Source organism: Photinus pyralis, unplaced genomic scaffold (assembly GCF_008802855.1).
Source record: "Photinus pyralis isolate 1611_PpyrPB1 unplaced genomic scaffold, Ppyr1.3 Ppyr1.4_LG3b, whole genome shotgun sequence".
NCBI lineage: Eukaryota > Metazoa > Arthropoda > Insecta > Coleoptera > Lampyridae > Photinus > Photinus pyralis.
This window is the reverse complement of record NW_022170510.1, coordinates 18,068,573-18,086,892: the sequence shown is the minus strand read 5'-3', so window position 1 is coordinate 18,086,892 and position 18,320 is coordinate 18,068,573. Positions and strand designations below refer to the sequence as shown.

General features: G+C 35.8%; 2 protein-coding genes across 2 annotated transcripts; both read right to left on the bottom strand.

Annotated features, from left to right (window-relative positions):
- Positions 1 to 3,065: 3,065 nt before the first annotated feature.
- LOC116166559 (CLIP domain-containing serine protease 2-like) lies at positions 3,066 to 9,751 on the bottom strand. Its single transcript, XM_031481557.1, has 8 exons — positions 9,629 to 9,751; positions 9,392 to 9,577; positions 7,461 to 7,580; positions 5,134 to 5,233; positions 5,015 to 5,075; positions 3,944 to 4,073; positions 3,762 to 3,895; positions 3,066 to 3,711 (listed from the first exon to the last, which is right to left on the bottom strand). The coding sequence occupies exons 1-8, from the start codon at positions 9,675 to 9,677 to the stop codon at positions 3,433 to 3,435; spliced, it is 1,059 nt and encodes a 352-aa protein (XP_031337417.1). The 5' UTR covers positions 9,678 to 9,751; the 3' UTR covers positions 3,066 to 3,432.
- A 5,164-nt stretch (positions 9,752 to 14,915) lies between these two features.
- LOC116166550 (CLIP domain-containing serine protease 14D-like) lies at positions 14,916 to 18,239 on the bottom strand. The gene is made up of 7 exons (XM_031481541.1): positions 18,040 to 18,239; positions 17,780 to 17,983; positions 15,932 to 16,102; positions 15,776 to 15,875; positions 15,536 to 15,723; positions 15,276 to 15,400; positions 14,916 to 15,226 (listed from the first exon to the last, which is right to left on the bottom strand). The coding sequence occupies exons 1-7, from the start codon at positions 18,101 to 18,103 to the stop codon at positions 14,942 to 14,944; spliced, it is 1,137 nt and encodes a 378-aa protein (XP_031337401.1). The 5' UTR covers positions 18,104 to 18,239; the 3' UTR covers positions 14,916 to 14,941.
- Between the last annotated feature and the right edge of the window lie 81 nt (positions 18,240 to 18,320).

The window sequence follows — 18,320 nt, the reverse complement described above, 5'->3', positions numbered from 1 at the left end:
GGTGTTTATGCTGTCCGTTGTCTTTAAAAATGTTTATAAATATATTTAAATTATCGCGACACAGGTCAAAGTTGGCTAGTGTGATAAGTATCGCTTTTGACGTCTAAAGTTCCCTCAGAAATAATACGAAATAAAATTTATGTAATTTTTGCAACGCCAAATCATTTCTAGCCCGACCATCCATTTCAGAACCGTTTCATTTCATTTTTACTATCATCCACAGTTTGTTTAGTGACAGAACTTGTAGGATATTTAATTCCAAGAAAGTTGGAAATGTTTTAAATACTTAAATTGCACCTAAAGGGAATACTCCCCTTGGGATGGCATATCATTTTTTTTTCATCAAAAATCCTAATATGAATACGTAAGTACTAGAGTTAATAATGTAGGTACATAGGTACAGGCTGATGCAAATTCGAGAGCCACCATGGGGATCTCGGAAACTGTAAGAGATGGATTGGTAGTTTAAATTTGGTATTTTGATGCTTAACAAAATTCCCTTTTGAAACTGAAAAAAATCCAACTTTCGGAGATATCCTGAAAAAAAAATTTCAAAATCGATTTTATTTTTTACTGGTTATTTAAAAAGATATTTAAAAATAAATTTCTCTGCAAGGTGCTAGTTTTAAATTTTGTCTGACGTTTCCTCTCCGGTTAACCATGATCAACTCATCAACATCAACTTTTTAAACAATATTTAAAAAGGTACTGATCAAGGAAAGAAATTCTCGGTCGTGTGTAGTTCGAATCCGTATTCGGTTATGGATGCTTGTGTTGTATGATGGACTGAGTTGGGTACCCTCCCCTGAACGCTGAATACGCTGACGTAATTTTGTGCACTGAAAGGTCGACGATTTGACACGAAAGGAAGCAATTTACCGATAGATAATAATGTAATAGTTCTATCTGAAATAGTATTTTACATTATTAGCCAGGTAAGTGAGTTTTTACTGGTGATAGGAGAAGTTGACTGGCGAGCCGTCAGGCGAGCCTGTCATCTCCTAGAGCCAGTAAAAACTATTACATGGCGTATAATGTACAATATTTTATTTGTTACTCATTTGTAAACGTAAATAATTAGTTCTTAAATTGATCTCGAAGAAATGTCTAAAATATCATATTATCCATGTAACAGAGACTTCGCATTAATTCTGGCCAATGAAATTACTAGATTACTAACGTGTAAAATTTTTACACGTCAGCTGTCAGTTTTACAAGTCAGTAGCGTTTAAAGATGACGTTTACCCGTTTGCGTTTTGTCTTGTTAATCAACGTTTACCACTGAGTAACAAATAAAATATATATCATTAAGGCCAGTACTAATAAGATGTAGCAAATAAAATGGCATCCTGAAAATACAATGTATTACATATTAAAGATTGAGTGGAAATAACAAATTCAATAGGAATCGTAAACGATTTACAAAAAAACACTTTTCCACATTAACAGTCTTTGTCTGAAAAAATTAGTTATTCTTTGATCCGTGATTTCAATTTGCTTTTATATAGAGTACCTTCAACTGAAATTTCAGGAGAATTGGGTCACAAATGTTGGTAGGTCTGTGGATACGTAATAATTTTATTTTATTTTAGTGACACGAAAAATCAACGTCAGTTGTCGTTCTAGAGTCTCTCCAAAAAAATATCAATCACTTGGTATATTAGTAACAATGTTCGTTTGTTGAATAAAATTATGCACCTGATGGAAATGTGCGGCAGTTTTCATAATCAATATAAAACGAGTGGAAATTGTTGAGACGGAAGGTGGGGGGAAGCAAGGAAGTAGAACAAGTTAAAAAGTAATCGTAAACGATTTACATAAAGCGCATTTCCACTTGCATTCATTAATCATTTCCCATTTGTAAGATGCAACTTCTGTTAAAATCGTAAAAATCCGGCCACAAATATGAAAGATAGCGTTGCACATGGACAATCCATTGTTGACGTGCTACTTCAATTTCAGTTTATGAGAAGAATTCCATTTCAATGCTTTTCGAAATAAGAAAGTTGGAACTGCGCATGCGCAAACCTAAATTTTGAAACTAATGTTAGATTTTCCTTTGTTCCAAGCGCTAAAGTATCAAATTTCACTTAAATGCTTCCATAGATAAAAAAAGTTGGCACTGCGCATGGGCAAAATAAAATTTTTAAACTGGCGCTAGATTTTCCTTTATTCCAAGTGCCTATGTATCAAATTTCGTTTAAATTCTTCCATAAATAAAAAAGTTGGCACTGCGCATGCGCAAAACCAAATTTTTAAATTGGCGTTTGATTTTCCTTTATCCCAAGTGCCTATGTATCAAATTTCGTTTAAATTCTTCCATAAATAAAAAAGTTGGCACTGCGCATGCGCAAAACCAAATTTTGAAATTGGCGTTTGATTTTCCTTTATTCAGTGCTATGTATCAAATTTCGTTTAAATTCTTCCATAAATAAAAAAGTTGGCACTGCGCATGCGCAAAACCAAATTTTAGATTTTCCTTTATTCCAAGTGCCTATGTATCAAATTTCATTTAAATACTTTTATAAGAAAAAAAGTTTGCAATTCGGTTTATAAATGGTCGAGATGCGAAAAGGGCACTGTGAATTTTGAATCGATTCGACTCAACCTTTGGCATTGGGTATTATATGGCTAAGGCTATGCTCATATTGAATTTCATGCAATTCAGTTCATAACTAACGGAGATGTAAAAGCGATCGGACATTTCTAAACAAAATTATCGTTCACACGGACAGATAGAGGGACAGACAGGCAAAGGAACAGACGGACAGACCAACAGACAGACGACAGACAACAATACAAAATTATAAATGATCTCTAGGATGGTTAATAAACGGCAAAAGTGTAAAATTATGGAACATGTAAAAAACGGTTTGTTGGTTTTTTTACAATAACTTTTTTAGCAATAAACGCAGAAAAAATTCCTTCCTTGGTGCAAGACTAGACACCATAACGAACCAAATAGCGAAAAAAGTAGAACAATAGCTCTTAAGATAAAGAACTAGTAGCGTCGCAAAACGACCGGACGGACGGACGGACGGACAGCCGGCCGGCCGGACGGACGGACGGACAAAGTGGCCACAATAGCGCATTTTTTTTATTTTTGTGGAAATGCGCTAAAAAGAGAGACGAAATGGACCGGGATTTGTGGTGGGGGGATATCACCTAAGAGTAGGCTCCTTAAAAAAAGGGGTTCTTCGGCCTCTTATTGAGACGAAGTGAGTTTTTGTCATTCTGTGTACTATTCATGTGGATTTATTGTCAATATTGACCTACCATGATATGTAGGCCAGTACCTATAGTGTCAAGTTTGAACTAGGGACAGTTTAAGTTATGTGCAGGTGGAGCAAGAGCGGGCGGGTTGTACGACAAAAGGACCTCATTATCTTAAATATTGTTTCTGTAGATACTTATAATTATAATTACTAATCGCTAAGGTTTTATATTTTGTTCAATCCACAATAGGTATTTTGGCACATTTGTGTAGACTTCCGGTATTTCCCGCATTCTGCATCTGGCAGCTGGCCCAAAAGACATGATTCCAAATATATACCAAACGAGTCGTTCATCGCTGTACATAAGAGGCCCACCACTATCTCCCAAACAAAGGTTTGGTCTTTGGCCGGCACCGGCACAAATTTGCTTGTCAGTTAGGGTAGCGCCGGCTTTCTTGTAAATTTTCTTGCATGCATCCGCTGGAGTAATTGGTATCTGAAAATGGTTAGTTTAGCGTTTTCTCAGATTTTTTCTCAGTTACTAACCTTTTGCTGTCGTTTTATGTTACTTTGTGAGTCGTTTTCGCTTCTGCCCCAACCAGCAACTTTCATGTATGTCCCATTGAAACCAATATTCATAATTTCTTGTTTCGTTGGAAGACAAATTGGAGAAATATATCCTAAGAATACAACGTGAAAGGATACACGTATGTAAATTTTAGTCTTACTTGTGTATGTCACTGGATAACCTAGCCTAACCAGTGCTATGTCATTGGGTTTTCCTATTTCATTTTCTGCATATTCTGCGTGAACTATTACCTCACTGACGGGTACATCGATGGGCGAATCTGCGCAATACTGAAAGCTTCCTGTGTAAGTAAGAAGAGAGAAAATATGTTAAGTGCTCGCTAGTTATAGGCGTCGAAATAACTCCCAAGTGACATTTGAAAGGGCAGTAGGGGTTTATCCGGAACTGATTTTGGACTATTGCCAAGTATTGTTATAGTGGACGTGCTCGAAGAGATGACACGAGTAGGTAATATCTGTAATCTTAAAAGACATGACTCATTTTGCCTAGTTCTTTTATATACTTTTTTGAGGTATAACGATTGCAAATAGTGAAATCGGTACGCATTACTATAAGAACATTTCACCAAAATTTCACATCAATAATAAGAGCATCCAGACTGTAAAACGATAAAAACAGTTTTAATGACCTCCTGTCACCCCCCACCCTTTCCCTTAACTTAACATTTTTTAATACACTATTCCATTGATAAACAATTTTATATAGTTCACTTGTTTTGTTTGGGAACATACAGGGTGGACATTTTGTCTGGAAAACTGAAAAATTATAAAAAGTTTGCTACCAGTCTATACACTTTAAAATTGTGGTCAGTGGCGTACGTCTGCACTGTCAAGGGGGGCACATTTTGGCACTTACTATTATTTTATTAAAGTGCACATTTATGCTGCTTATCCAAAAAAGTGTACTCTGTAATAATATGTAATGAAAATTAATAGTTGCCATTAAAAACAATATGTCTTGTCCTTTAAACCTATAGAACTATTTAAATTATGTAGATTGATAGCAAACTTTTATAATTGTGGATACGATAATAAACTTCATTGGAAAAATTTTAGTTTTGAAGATGTATTCGGTGTTCCAGATAAAGCGATGAAAAGCCACCTGAAACCTCGCCTTCTATTATTCTTTGAGACCTCTACCACCTTCCCACAATCGCACTAAATTTCGGCACCTATAACCTGCGAGTACGGTATCTGGTTTCTTTCAATACCTCCTCTTCTTCACAATCTGGATCAGCATCCAATTGGTGTTCCCCAAGGCGCACACTTACCCTACATAATTATACAAGTAAGCAAGTTATTTGCGATACGGGTACCGAGTACAACTTACAGCTGCCAAGATTTAGGAATATTGACAATACAATGCGCCGCAGTGAGGACATAGTTTTTATTTATTAGAGATCCTCCACAGTGGAATCCACGTATAACGGCTGAAAGATAACCGATGAGTTTAACACTATCTATAACATACGTATGCGATTTTTTCTAATTCCGACCAAAAATCACTTAAAAAATAGCACGTTAATCCCTTAAATGTGAGAATAAGTTGACAAAGGGTAGGTAGGTATCAGTAATAGTTAAAAATATATTAAAGTGACAGGTACGGCCAGTAAAGTGACAAGCGATAGGAAACTTAAAGGTCCCATTCACATGCGGATATGTACGGCGGATCTGTACGGCGGACATGTACGCGGGACAGATCCGTATCAATTCGTATGTGTGTATCCGCGTGTTCGGCGTACATATCTTGCTCGCCATCCGTCGATTAGGACGACGAGCACGAACGGCGAGCCGGACAAATACGCACATGTGTAGTCGTTTCACGGATTTGTTTGCCGGACATAGAATCATCAAATACGAAATTCTTGAAAATATGTTAGGAAATTTAAGAAATCAAAATGGAAATGCGACTCCACCTACTCCAATTAAACAGTCATTTAACAAAATATTTTGTTTAAATAATTTTTAGATAATTTTGAAGACTACAGTGATATTAACATTCCAGAACAAAATGCGCATTTTTGGGGAACAATTTAGACACTGGTAAAGATTGTAGTGCTTACTCCACCAACCAAGTACCTACACCTAACTTCTAATGAAATAATTTTTCCCGAGAAACTGTGGAGAGATTGCACAACTGAATGTTAGGTCTTCAAAATTCCTTCAAGTTGCTAAGTACTGTAGCGTGGCAATTAACCCCTCTCTACTGGTAACTGCCTCATGTGGGTATCATTCCTCTCAACAGCTGGGCGAACATATTTTAATAAATTGTGCAAATTATGAAACTCTCTCGTTTCTAATTCTCACATGAGGGTACTTTTTCGTTTCAGGAATCACTGTTTTGACCACAGTCTCTTTTTTTTCGTATCTTCAAATAATACTATATATCCTCAAATTATTGTCAGTTTCTCCTTATGATCCATACCAATTACCACGGCACTCAAAAGAACACAACCCAGAGCTAGTACTACAGAACTGAAATAGTCACAGAACGCCGCCTGCTCGTCTATTTGTCCGTGATCTGTGTACAGCCATATTATCCACCTGTGTGTAGCTCAACACGGATCTGTCCTTTAAGGGCCCCATTCACATGCGGATATGTACGGCGGATCTGTACGGCGGACAGATCCGTGTTGAGCTACACACAGGCGGATATGGCTGTACACAGATCACGGACAAATCTCAATAGACAAGCAGGCGGCGTTCTGTCGCTATTTCAGTTCTGTAGTACTAGCCCTGGGTTGTGTTCTTTTGAGTGCTGTGGTAATTGGTATGGATCAGAAACTTACAATAATTGGAGGTTTTATTTGAAGATACGAAAAAAAGAGACTATGGTCAAAACAGTGGTTCATGAAACGAAAAAAGTACTCTCATATGACTTTACTTCAGTTGTGCAATCTCCCCTCAGCTTCTCGGGAAAATTATACCTGAAACTTTCAAATAAGCCACCATCCTTGGCAGAATATGCTCGGAAATGGCATAAAATAATTTCATTAGTAGTTAGGTGTGCTTGGTTGGTGGAGTAAGGCACTACAATCTTTACCAGTATTTAAATTGTTCCCCAAAAATGCGCATTGTGTTCTGGAATGTTAGTATCACCGTAGTCTTCAAATTTTACATTTAAAATATCCCCAAAAGGTAACTGATCGGATTGTATTTGACTAACAGTTTCACCAACAGATCATTTAAATCTTTAGCACAATTTGCGCCTGCATTATATTCAAAGTAATTTAAACAAAATATTTTTTAAAAGACTGTTTAATTGGAGTAGGTTGAGTCGCATTTCCATTTTGATCTCTTAAATTTCCAAACATATTTTCAAGAATTACGTATTTGATGATTCTATGTCCGGCAAACAAATCCGTGAAACGACTACACACGTGCGTATTTGTCCGGCTCGCTGTCCGTGCTCGTCGTTCTGATCGACGGATGGCGAGCAAGATATGTACGCCGAACACGCGGATACACACATACGAATTGATACGGATCTGTCCCGCGTACATGTCCGCCGTACAGATCCGCCGTACATATCCGCATGTGAATGGGACCTTTAAGTCTACTCTGCCTTTGTCTTGGAAACTAAAGTTTCCTGACAGAAAGTAGGCATGAAAATGAAGGTTTCAGGACGATTTTGGATACAAATATCTATTCACCTACGTTTAGCGACCGTCAAAAGTGCTAACCATGGAAATTGACCAATGGACGTTACGTATCCTCCCAGGAGTCTTTCGGATGGTTGCAGCCCGCATACATCAGGTCCTGGTAAAAGACCATTATCTAAAATGTTTAAAGACATTTACAAGAACTGCACTAATTTAGCAAGCACTAATTTGCATTAAAATACTACACTAAATGAGGATGTCGGTACTTATTTTGACGTTCACGGATTTCAAACGGCGAGCTCCAGAAAGTCTATGAGAATACAAGAATTGAATTTCCGCTAACACGCCGTGTCATTAATACCTACGTAGGCAGATTCATCCATCTAAGTTTCTTCAACATTTCTTGCGTAAGCGCGCTGGACTGTCCATGTTGCGTTTCGTTCGACGGCTCCATTTTGAGGCTACAGATTCATATTCCTAAGTGGTATCACCAAATATCTGTTGCAGACAATGAGTTTAGTTCACACCTCATCTGGTCAATTGCCACCCTCTTGATGACATGGCTCTGCAGATTGCATGTCTCTCCTAGCGAGTTGCATCTGGGAACGTGGGTGTACGTGTAAAGAACGCGATACAGGTAGCAGGTTTTACCAACATTGGAATGTTGTTGATAAACGACTTTTCGAGTTCCTTCAATTACATCAGATTACCTATGATGGGATTCTTTGTTGTTATGGTGCCATCAGGTTCTTGGAATTATTTCGTTTTGTCATTCGTTCGATCAATCTCAATACTTTCCAACCCATTCGGTTCTTCAGTTCCTTCTCATTCTTCAACTCCAGATCCGTTACCTTCCTTTTTCACTAATCCTTCCATTTTTTTGAATTATTCAGTTTCTTTGAGATCATTCGAATCCACAAATTCTTTACATTTGTAATATTTTGCGGGTTTTCCTTCTATTTTTCCGATTCTTCAAAATTTTCATGATTCTGAAATTGTCCCATTTCTATGAATTTTTCCAATTTTTCGGCTTCTTCAGATTCAATCATTTCAAATATTCAAATTCTGCATAAATCTTTCAAAATGTCTTCAATATTTTCCGAAGCTTAGATTTATTTTTGTTTAAATGTAGCAAACACATTAAATTCTTTATGTCGTACTAACCTACCATAGCACATTTTATATCTGTGATACGCGGGCATAAAGTACCACTTTATGCCCTAGGGCATTAAGTATCACCATAGTAACTCATTTATACTTAATGACAAAACAAACTAATATTTCGTATAGTTTCTGAACTTCTTGCTCATTCACGATGAATTGAATTATTTAAAATTACGTTTGACGTTTGGATGGTTTCAATCACATTAACAAATTCGAACCACGCATACTTAATCAAACATAATGAATTATTTTGTAAACGAATATTTACTTTGACGAAGAAAACTATTTGTAAAACATAAAATTGTGTATGTACCACGGGCATAAACTGATGTTTATACTCTCGGGCGACTAAAAAGCTCTCGGGCCATACGCCCTCGAGCTTTTTAACTCGTCGCCCTCGAGAATATAAACATCACTATTATGCCCTTAATACATAAATAACTATTGTAGGTATTTTTTCAGTTTTTTTAAATTCTTCCTACCCCTACTTCAATCATATGCAATAAATTCTTATGTTGTGAAAATATACGAACTAATATGGGGAACCCTAAATGAGGATACAAACATATTCTGACAGCGACGAAAATTGGTACCTCAGACAGCTTCACCATAAGGGTAACGAAACCAAAATCAACGTGCCACTATGATTGTTGACAAAGAAATTCTAAAAATGCAAATTTCATCACTTTTGTATTGTTCGCCTTTTTGATATGCTAAAGTACCGGTCACATGCCATATTTATCTACTAACTTCATCTACATTATAAGTTAAATGAAGATGCGCTCTAAGATGTACCAAGGATACCATTTTTTTAAAATTTACCTGTATGTGTTTCTTCTCGTTTTCTTTCACAACAAACGGTCGGTGTTTTTAATTTATAACCACAGTGAGCTTCTTTCAAGACTTGGACATCTCGCTCTGATCGGTTATCCTTACGGAGTAAATCAAACAAATGTGCACATTCAGTAACTGGAATACACTCCGACAAACAATCAGTCTTAACTGCAACTGAAATCCAGTAATTAAATTTGCATTCTGAATTACGTATAGATTACCTACCTACTATCGCTGACCATATCACAACTAGTCCCAAGTAATTTCTCATCATCAAGCCACTACTGGAGCTCCCGCGATACTTTGAAGTATAAAACGCAGAGGTAACGTCTGGGAAAACTCGGTTCTTCTAGGTCCCCACCTCAAATTGAAGCTAATTGTTTGTATATGTTTTTTATCTATATTAACACCAACCAAACCTGTCTTGTGCATGTGATTGTTTATTATCGCCATTGGCGTCTTAAAGTACACGACATCGTTTAGGATGCTTAGAAATTCACATTCCCTCACGAAAGTTGGCGAAACGTTGACTTTTCGTTCAACAACACGGTCCTATCCCGGAAGTCGCCGCTCGCATCTTCTGGTCTAAGATCTTACCATATTAAAAATCAACCGTTTTTTGTCTAAAGTGGCGTGACAAAAACATCCATTGTAATATTTTGACGTTTAAGAATTTTTGAACCCCCCTTCCGTGTAGTTTAACGAATTGTTAGGAAATCAGCCAACACTCATTGGGAGGATCTTTAATTTGAGTAAAAGTTTCACCTTGCGTGTAGTTTAACGAGACGAGTAGTTGGGGAAAATGCAGAAACTTACCCCTACACTAATCGAGAGTATGCATTTTGAGCTAAAGTTTCCTCTTCCGTGTAGTTTACCAGTAAAATGCTGAAGCTTCGGCCTACACTCATTGCGAGGCTCTGCATTTCAACAACTGTTCTGTTGCAATGTGTAAAATATAATTTTTTACATAGTGATGAAATGATCGGACTTTTTTTAACGAAAAATTGTATGGAAAGTGGTACTTTTTTCACGATATTTACTATGCGTTTCCATGGAGTTTAGTCCTATCTATGAACAATAGCATCCATTTTTGAGTGACAGTAAATCGCGAATGTCAATAAAATAATTCAATTGTGGGTTATTATGGATCACTATGCAACAAATTTCGCCCTCATTAATCAAACTGCAAATTCATGAAAAAAAGTATCACTTTCAAAACTATAGTTGTACAAATAACTAATACAGTATGTCTCGAGAACAGGTTTACCATAGATACCTATACAGGGTGTTTTTTTGGGAGCTTTAGTTAAAAGTTTCTGGGAAAGTAAAATAGGTAGGATTTTGAAAATTTGTACTTAGGTGTTACTCTGAAGGCCGAATCGATGTAAAATATTTTCAAAATGGCCTCACTTCCGGAAACACCGGAAGTAGATAGTAACTTCGTTATTTTAAATGGCAACCCCTATTTTTTATTGCATTTTTGGATTCTACGTGAAATTTCAGTTCTTTTGATACCCATATGTCATATCTGCCATTTATGGTTTTTAAGTTATTTTGACTTTAAGAAAAAAAAATGGCGGATGCAGATGGTACCTTGATAATTGATTACTTGAAAAAGGTTATAGTCATGGCAACCCATTTTTATCAGTGCATAGAGAATGAATAGGGCTTTCTTTTACTGTACTTAAAACAAAGTTAAGTTGCGTACAACCGCACCTATGGAGATCCAAATTTAAGAAACTTCAAAGTCTATAAACTCAGTTTTTTAAATGGAATGACCATGTTCTTAATATTGCATGAGATAGAGAATCGAAATTGGCATATTTTGATATTACATGTTCCTATAGCTATCTTTAACAGTTTCTGATTTATTCCCATTTCATTGAATTGATCTCGGAATTGATGCCATTTTTTTTTCGCATTTTCTTTTTAGTAGTTGGCCATGATTTTATAACAATCGAATTTTAAACAAATCAAGGAATGGATTCTTTAATACCACTGATTCTAGTTCTAGTCTAAATAATTCATTAATAAATAACTCATTTAATAAGGATATAGAACAGAAAATTTTTGAAAAATCTAAACAGAGTCGTTCAACTGAATTTCTTAAACAACGTATAAGTCTGGAAATTAAGAGAGGTAATGCGATATCTGTTCTAGCAACAATTCCATACCAAAAATGTTTCAACAAAGTTTTTTATATTTTGCATTGAATTTATTTTGTTAATCTTGCATTTGCAATTCAATTCATTTTCTTAAATATTCTCTTGTAGAGCTTTGTATAACTTGTGCTTCAACGGTTTGTAGTGCATTAGGGGTACAAAATTTCAAAAATTCATACAATTTCGTTCCAGTTTTCGAATGAATGTACGGAAAGCACGCGCCGCGATTCTGCCCATTTCACCATAAATAACAATTAAATTCCAAAATAGGTGAAACCACTGCGAGTCATTTTTCGATTTTTGGAAAACTTATGTTAACCTATAACAGTGGGTGATGGATTAGTGTCACTAGATTTGTTTAAAATTCAATTGTTATAGAATCATGGCCGACTACTAAAAAGAAAATCCTAAAAAAATAGTGTCAATTCAATAAAATGGGAATAAGTCAGAAACTGTTAAAGATAGCTATAGGAACATGTATTGTCAAAATATGCCCATTTCGATTCTCTATCTCATGGAATAGTAAGAACATGGTCATTCCATTAAAAAAACTGAGTTTTTAGTCTTTGAAGTTTCATAAATTTGGATATCCATAGGGGCGGTCGTACGCAACTTAACTTTTTTTTAAGTGCACTAAAAGAAAGCCCTATTCATTCTCTATGCACTGATAAAAATAGGTTGCCATGACTACAACCGTTTTCAAGTAATCAATTATCAAGGTACCATCTGCATCCGCCATTTTTTTCTTAAAGTCAAAATAACTTAAAAACCATAAATGGTAGATATCGACATATGGGTATCAAAAGAAGTGAAATTTCACGTAGAATCCAAAAAAGCAATAAAAATAGGGGTTGCCATTTAAAATAACGAAGTTACTATCTACTTCCGGTGTTTCCGGAAGTGCGGCCATTTTGAAAATATTTTACATCGATTCGGCCTTCAGAGTAACTCCTAAGTACAAATTTTCAAAAACCTACCTATTTTACTTTCCCAGAAACTTTTAACTAAAGCTCCCAAAAAAACACCCTGTATGGATGCTGGATTACGATAGGAGGGCGGACACACGTACCGAGGCCTCAAATGCGGGCCCTTTGTAGTACCTCTTTGACTAGAGTCGTCCAACCCCTCAACGTCATGCATAAAGCAATCTTTTAAATAAATGTTCAACCGTTGAAAAATATTGAGCCATTTTCTTTACTACCAAAATAAAATTCTAATTTTTAAACGGGCACCCCCTAACTTGTTCATCCGTGATCGGACCTAGACTTCAATTTCTACGTGAGATTTAAAGACTTCTTAATCAAAGTCGATTCCATATGAGGGGGAAGTGTTGAAAGGACTTGGTTATTTGTGTCTGGCGTTCAACGAGTTTATTTTTTAAAAGAAAAGAACAATAGTAGCCATGACTGTCAGACTCCGTTTATTTTTACTAATAGTTGTTACCTTGATCATTCAAGATATAAATAACAGTTTTATTTGTTACTCAGTTGTAAACGTTGATTAACAAGACAAAACGCAAACGGGTAAACGTCATGTTTAAACGCTACTGACTTGTAAAACTGACAGCAGATAAATTTAAGAACTAATTATTTACGTTTACTATTGTTTACAAATGAGTAACAAATAAAATATTGTACATTATACGCCAGGTAATAGTTTTTACTGGCTCTAGGAGATGACAGGCTCGCCTAACGGCTCGCCAGTCAACTTCTCCTATCGCCAGTAAAAACTCACTTACCTGGCTAATAATGTAAAATACTATTACGTTCATAAAAACGTGTTTATTTTCAAACGTCGTTTAACTGTAATTATAGCGACAGTTTTATGAAGGTTTAAGTGTCACTTTTTTGACACCTATTTTGAGCGGCGTATAAGTGTTATACTCCGGCGGCGTATAACATTTATACGCCACTCTAGTGAAAACAAAATACACACTTAGCATTTACGTCCACCAGCTGTATATTTCTATTTATCAAATCAAATAAAACTATACCTTTTCTGAAGAAAATTATTCTACTTGACGTTAAAATTAAACGTGCAATTATTTAAAGTGGCATTTTGTAACATTGGGTTTGTATTGGATTCCGAAATCCTCCCCAAATCTTTATGAATTTTCACTGTATCATGCAAAAGGATCTTGGTGGCAATGTCTTCTTTATTCTATAACGATTCTTCGATATGTACCCTGCAGCAACAGCAACTGTATCAGATTTCCACCCTCCATGCCTGTGTTAAACAGGTAATATCACCTCTGCAATATGCCAACACAGTTGAAGAAGTCCTCCTCAAGAAATGACCAGTATATTCCTTCCAATTTGGCATCTTGAAGTATATAGGACCCTTTCGGTACCGTGTAGACGGTAGATTGCTTTACAAAAACGAAAATTGTCAAGTTTACTAGTGAAATTGTCAGTTTGAATTATACTGTAGTCATGGATACAAAGCAATGTTATGCTGATATTATTTGCGGTACCTATTGAGTGCATCTTTACTTATTTCCTACATTATATGTAAATGACGTTTAAAAATAAAATATAGTATTTCATTCGAAGTATACCTAAGTTCTTTATGTGACTCGTATGAATTTAACTCGTCTCGCTACGCTCGGCGTTTAAACTTTCATACTCGGTCACATAAATTGTAACTTATACTCCTAATAAAATAAATATCTATTGTTGTACCTTCACTCTTTTCGCAGTGGTTATGGATTAAAATTCAACAGTAGGAGGCCTATATCGCTGCGACATTTATGCTTGGACATTCTCCATGAACTCCATTTCCCCTTAATGATAAGAGGTATATAGTAGCACAGATTTAAGAGTGTTTAAATCTGTGATAGTAGGTAACATGCTTAAAATCGCTGCGTATGCTGCTTTTGCGATATTAGGCAATTTGTTTTCATTATCTCCAGCATTTTTCGAGTACTAATTTTACGCAGCAAATTACAAGGTTTGTCAATAAAATTTCAATAACAGCTATCCTTGTTAATACTGTTGCTATGGTTACTTATGTTTTTCTTAATTCAAAATGAATAACTAGACATTGTGACATGAAATATGTTCAGCTTGTTCACACACATTTGGTCATCGTTACCCATCTTTTGATTAGCTCTTCAAATAGCTCGTGCAAAAAACTGTGTACGGCACTGCAATTACCATGCCACTTTATCAAGTACTAACCTACTTTACACCCTTGATATGAAAATAACTGTTTTACGCGGTTGATATGCGACAATGTTATTATGCATTTTGTACTTACAATGAGTGAAGTAATTACTCAATGGTTATAGGTCAAGTTTTTTTAATAGTTCTGCAACTTTGAATCATTCATTATATAAATAATCACCCACGGAATGTTATTCTCAGTACATAATTTATTAAGACTTTAGTTTGCTCTTAATCCATGGTATGTAATCAACAACTTTTGTATAAACACCGGGAAAACCTTGTGATCCACATTTAGTTGGTCCAAATGACACAATTCCGGTAATATAATAAATTGGGCCAGTCACGGTTTGATTGTAAAGCATTAGTGGTCCTCCACTATCACCGGAACACGAATCCTTCCCTTTCACACCACCAGCACACATCTGCCATTCTTTCAGTTCCACTTTTACTGCTCGGTAAGTGGACATGCAATCGTCTTGTGGTTTTACGGGAACCTGCGATGATAACTTCAAAACTATTTCAATTGCAAGAAACGTTACTGACGATTAGCTTCATCAATTTATCACTTTGTGAACTATATATCGTTTTTCCCCATCCAGCAACGGTCATATTGAGACCTGCGTAGGTTGAATCGTGAGTAGGTGGAAAACAAATGGGTAGTATATAGTCTGAAATAGAGGAAAAGAATTATCGTTGTGTGTATAAACTAGTAGGTCTCTTAGGGGCCATATTAATCGTTATCGAAGGTTGGTTCTCAGTCAAAACTTTACTTTCAACACAAAATGAATTAGATAACGGCTCACCTGTGAAATGAACTGGTCGAACAAGTTTCAGTATTGCAATATCATGATATCGATGCTTATTTGTGGGATCGTACATCTCATGAGGAATTATCTCAAAGACAGCGATATTTTCTGGAGGATCCGCGCAGTACATATTATCACAGTCTGTAGCGTTTAGTAAATTGTGTTCACCTAGGCGAACGCTTGTTCTGCAACATGAGTGGTTTAAACCAGGTGTAGTACCAACTGGAAATATCTTACATTCTCCATCCTCTTCGTAAATCTCTAACGCAATGCGCTGCCGTTAGGACGTGCCATTCGGAAATTAGCGCACCTCCACAGTGGAAACCATACCCCGTAGCTAAAAATCAATGCAATTTTTAGAAGGTGGGGAAAATATTGTGTACATATAATAACGTTTTGAATACTCAATAAGTGCCATCCACGGAAATTCGCCCAACCCCGCATACTCTCCGCCAAATATTTTGCTTTCCATTGTTAGTCCACATTTATCGGAAAAAGATAGATCACTTACTGTTTCATCTGGACTGTGTAGCTTCCTCTCTAAGCTAATAATGTTCTTTGTCGCTAAAAGACAAGTGGTGATTATGAAATAGTGTTGCAAGCTAAATATAAGTAAGGTCAAGCATTCAAGCGTTGAATTTTCATTTAAGTATTCAGTACACATAGACATAGATGTTGGAGTGGAGTGCCTGATGATCCGAATTTTAGTTAAATTGACTTCGTGTATCATATTTCATAATCGACCTAGTGAATTTATAACTCGATTCGTACCTAAGTTTACAATAGGTGATTAAGACCCATATTATTCTACTAGAGGATGGCCGTTCATATACCTCACTGATTAAATATGGTTTTTAAAACAGCATGTAACTGCGTAATCCTTACAAGAATGAGAATTATTAGTAGAGGGATTAAGTACGTGTTGCACTAACTGAGTTAAGTGTTGGTTAAAATCGAAATCTTTAGGGGCCCCAAACTTAGAACTTCGTATGTCAAAGTGCCCAATTGCTAAGGTTTTATTTTTGTTATCTGTGAATATATTCAAAGTTTGAAACAGACCTTTTAAAACCTACGAACGAACCTTTTATACTTAAAACTTCGCACTGATCAATTGTGGCCATATAAAGTTATCCTCTCATTTTGCTTTTTGCAATTTTAATTAGAGAGCAACCCCCAATGCGTCAAAAATGAACCTTTTCCTTAAGAAACTTTTTCACGTAATCTCGTAGTTCTTGTGAGTCAACAATATACCCTACATATTTTAAAGAGTTTCTGCAAAAGTTGCATTTCTCCTTCCTTAAGGCATTGAATAAAGATTCTTTATCTTTATTCAATGCTTAAAGTTAATCCTGTTTTAATTAAAAATACTTCTTCCAGAATTTCTAATTTCTGGAGAAATTATGTATTATTATATCATCTAAATACACATGTATAAATGGTTCCAGGTCAACACCTAGGACAGTGTTTATTAAACGCTGCAACGCGCGGGTGCATTTTAGTTCACCAAAAAGGAAGACGTCTAAATTGATGGAGCTGGCTTGATATTGTAAACGCAATGTATTCTCGGCATGATTATTTAACCGGTATTTGCCAATATGCGGATTTAATATAGAAGGAACTCCGATATTTTTCTCTGCGCAGTCTATCTAAAATTGCGGATATGTATAGGGGAAGGGGTACGCATCTTTTTTTGTAACCTTATTTCGAGGGGTTAACCGCACCTAAAATTTTGTACATACAATAATATCTCTTAATACCTGTAATGCCTGATTTTGCTGAACTAATACCTACCAATACTCACTACAACACCTAATACCCATATTAATACCTACTAATACTCAACTAATACCCGCTAATACCCAATAATACCTCTGGTTAAATTACACATTTCGTAGTTAGAAATTCAGTGATTCATCAAAAACTTTCAAATATTTGTAATGTAAAAAAGCTACCTATATTTTAGTTAATTAAACCTATCAAATTTTTAATAATGTCTATTTTCAAATATCCTTGAGCAAATTTTCATATGACGGTTAAAAAGCATGGATGTAAGAGTACATACTCTACTTTTTGACATGTTCTTATAGGAACAGCGTTTATGCTGTAAGATGTTTAGTTTATATTGAAAGATATTCGTTAAATTTTGCAATAAGCACATTAAATCCCCAAACTGGACTGGATTAGCAGGCAAAACTCCAACTAAATTCAATATTTCTATCTTTATTTTATAAAAGTACTTACTAGTTTGAATTGCGGCACAACACACTTTTTGCTCTCCTCCCATAGTACCACACCGAGCACTTAGGAGCAGCTCCATTTCGTCAGGATTAATCATGGGTTTTTCCCAAATATCAAAAAGTTCTGGGCAATCTTTGATAGCAACGCAATTTCCCTGTGTGTAATCTGATGTTATACATTGAGAATGCCCGCCATATACTCCACGTACTTGAAATAGAAATCATAAATTATAGTTACAGTAGAATTATAATGTAAATACTTACTTAGTAACACGATACGCGTTAAATAACTTAAGAACTTTCCACAGGGAGCTTGTGATTCTGGCATACTTGTATACTAAAACACATACGAAGAATACCACAAAATTAAATAAAAAAGTATAAGAATTAGTTTATATATTTGCAAAGGTCTTTCTACGCCTTTTTATGGCAACCTGTAGAATGTCATTTTTCATTGATATGAGATAAACTTATGGACCCCTTCCCACTACGATACCAGCAAATTCCCCATCACGGTTCCTAGATAACATGCAGGCGCGGATCTA

Excerpts from the sequence above, each read along its gene's own strand:
- LOC116166559 (XM_031481557.1), bottom strand. The coding sequence starts at position 9,677 with ATGATGAGAAATTACTTGGGACTAGTTGTGATATGGTCAGCGATAGTA. Across the intron at positions 7,581-9,391 it reads ACGAGAAGAAACACATACAG|ATAATGGTCTTTTACCAGGA; the intron begins GTAAATTTTAAA and ends TAAACATTTTAG. Across the intron at positions 5,234-7,460 it reads ACTTTTGACGGTCGCTAAAC|CCGTTATACGTGGATTCCAC; the intron begins GTAGGTGAATAG and ends GTTATCTTTCAG.
- LOC116166550 (XM_031481541.1), bottom strand. The coding sequence starts at position 18,103 with ATGCCAGAATCACAAGCTCCCTGTGGAAAGTTCTTAAGTTATTTAACG. Across the intron at positions 15,876-15,931 it reads ACTTATTGAGTATTCAAAAC|CTACGGGGTATGGTTTCCAC; the intron begins GTTATTATATGT and ends ATTGATTTTTAG. Across the intron at positions 15,401-15,535 it reads TCGACCAGTTCATTTCACAG|ACTATATACTACCCATTTGT; the intron begins GTGAGCCGTTAT and ends CCTCTATTTCAG.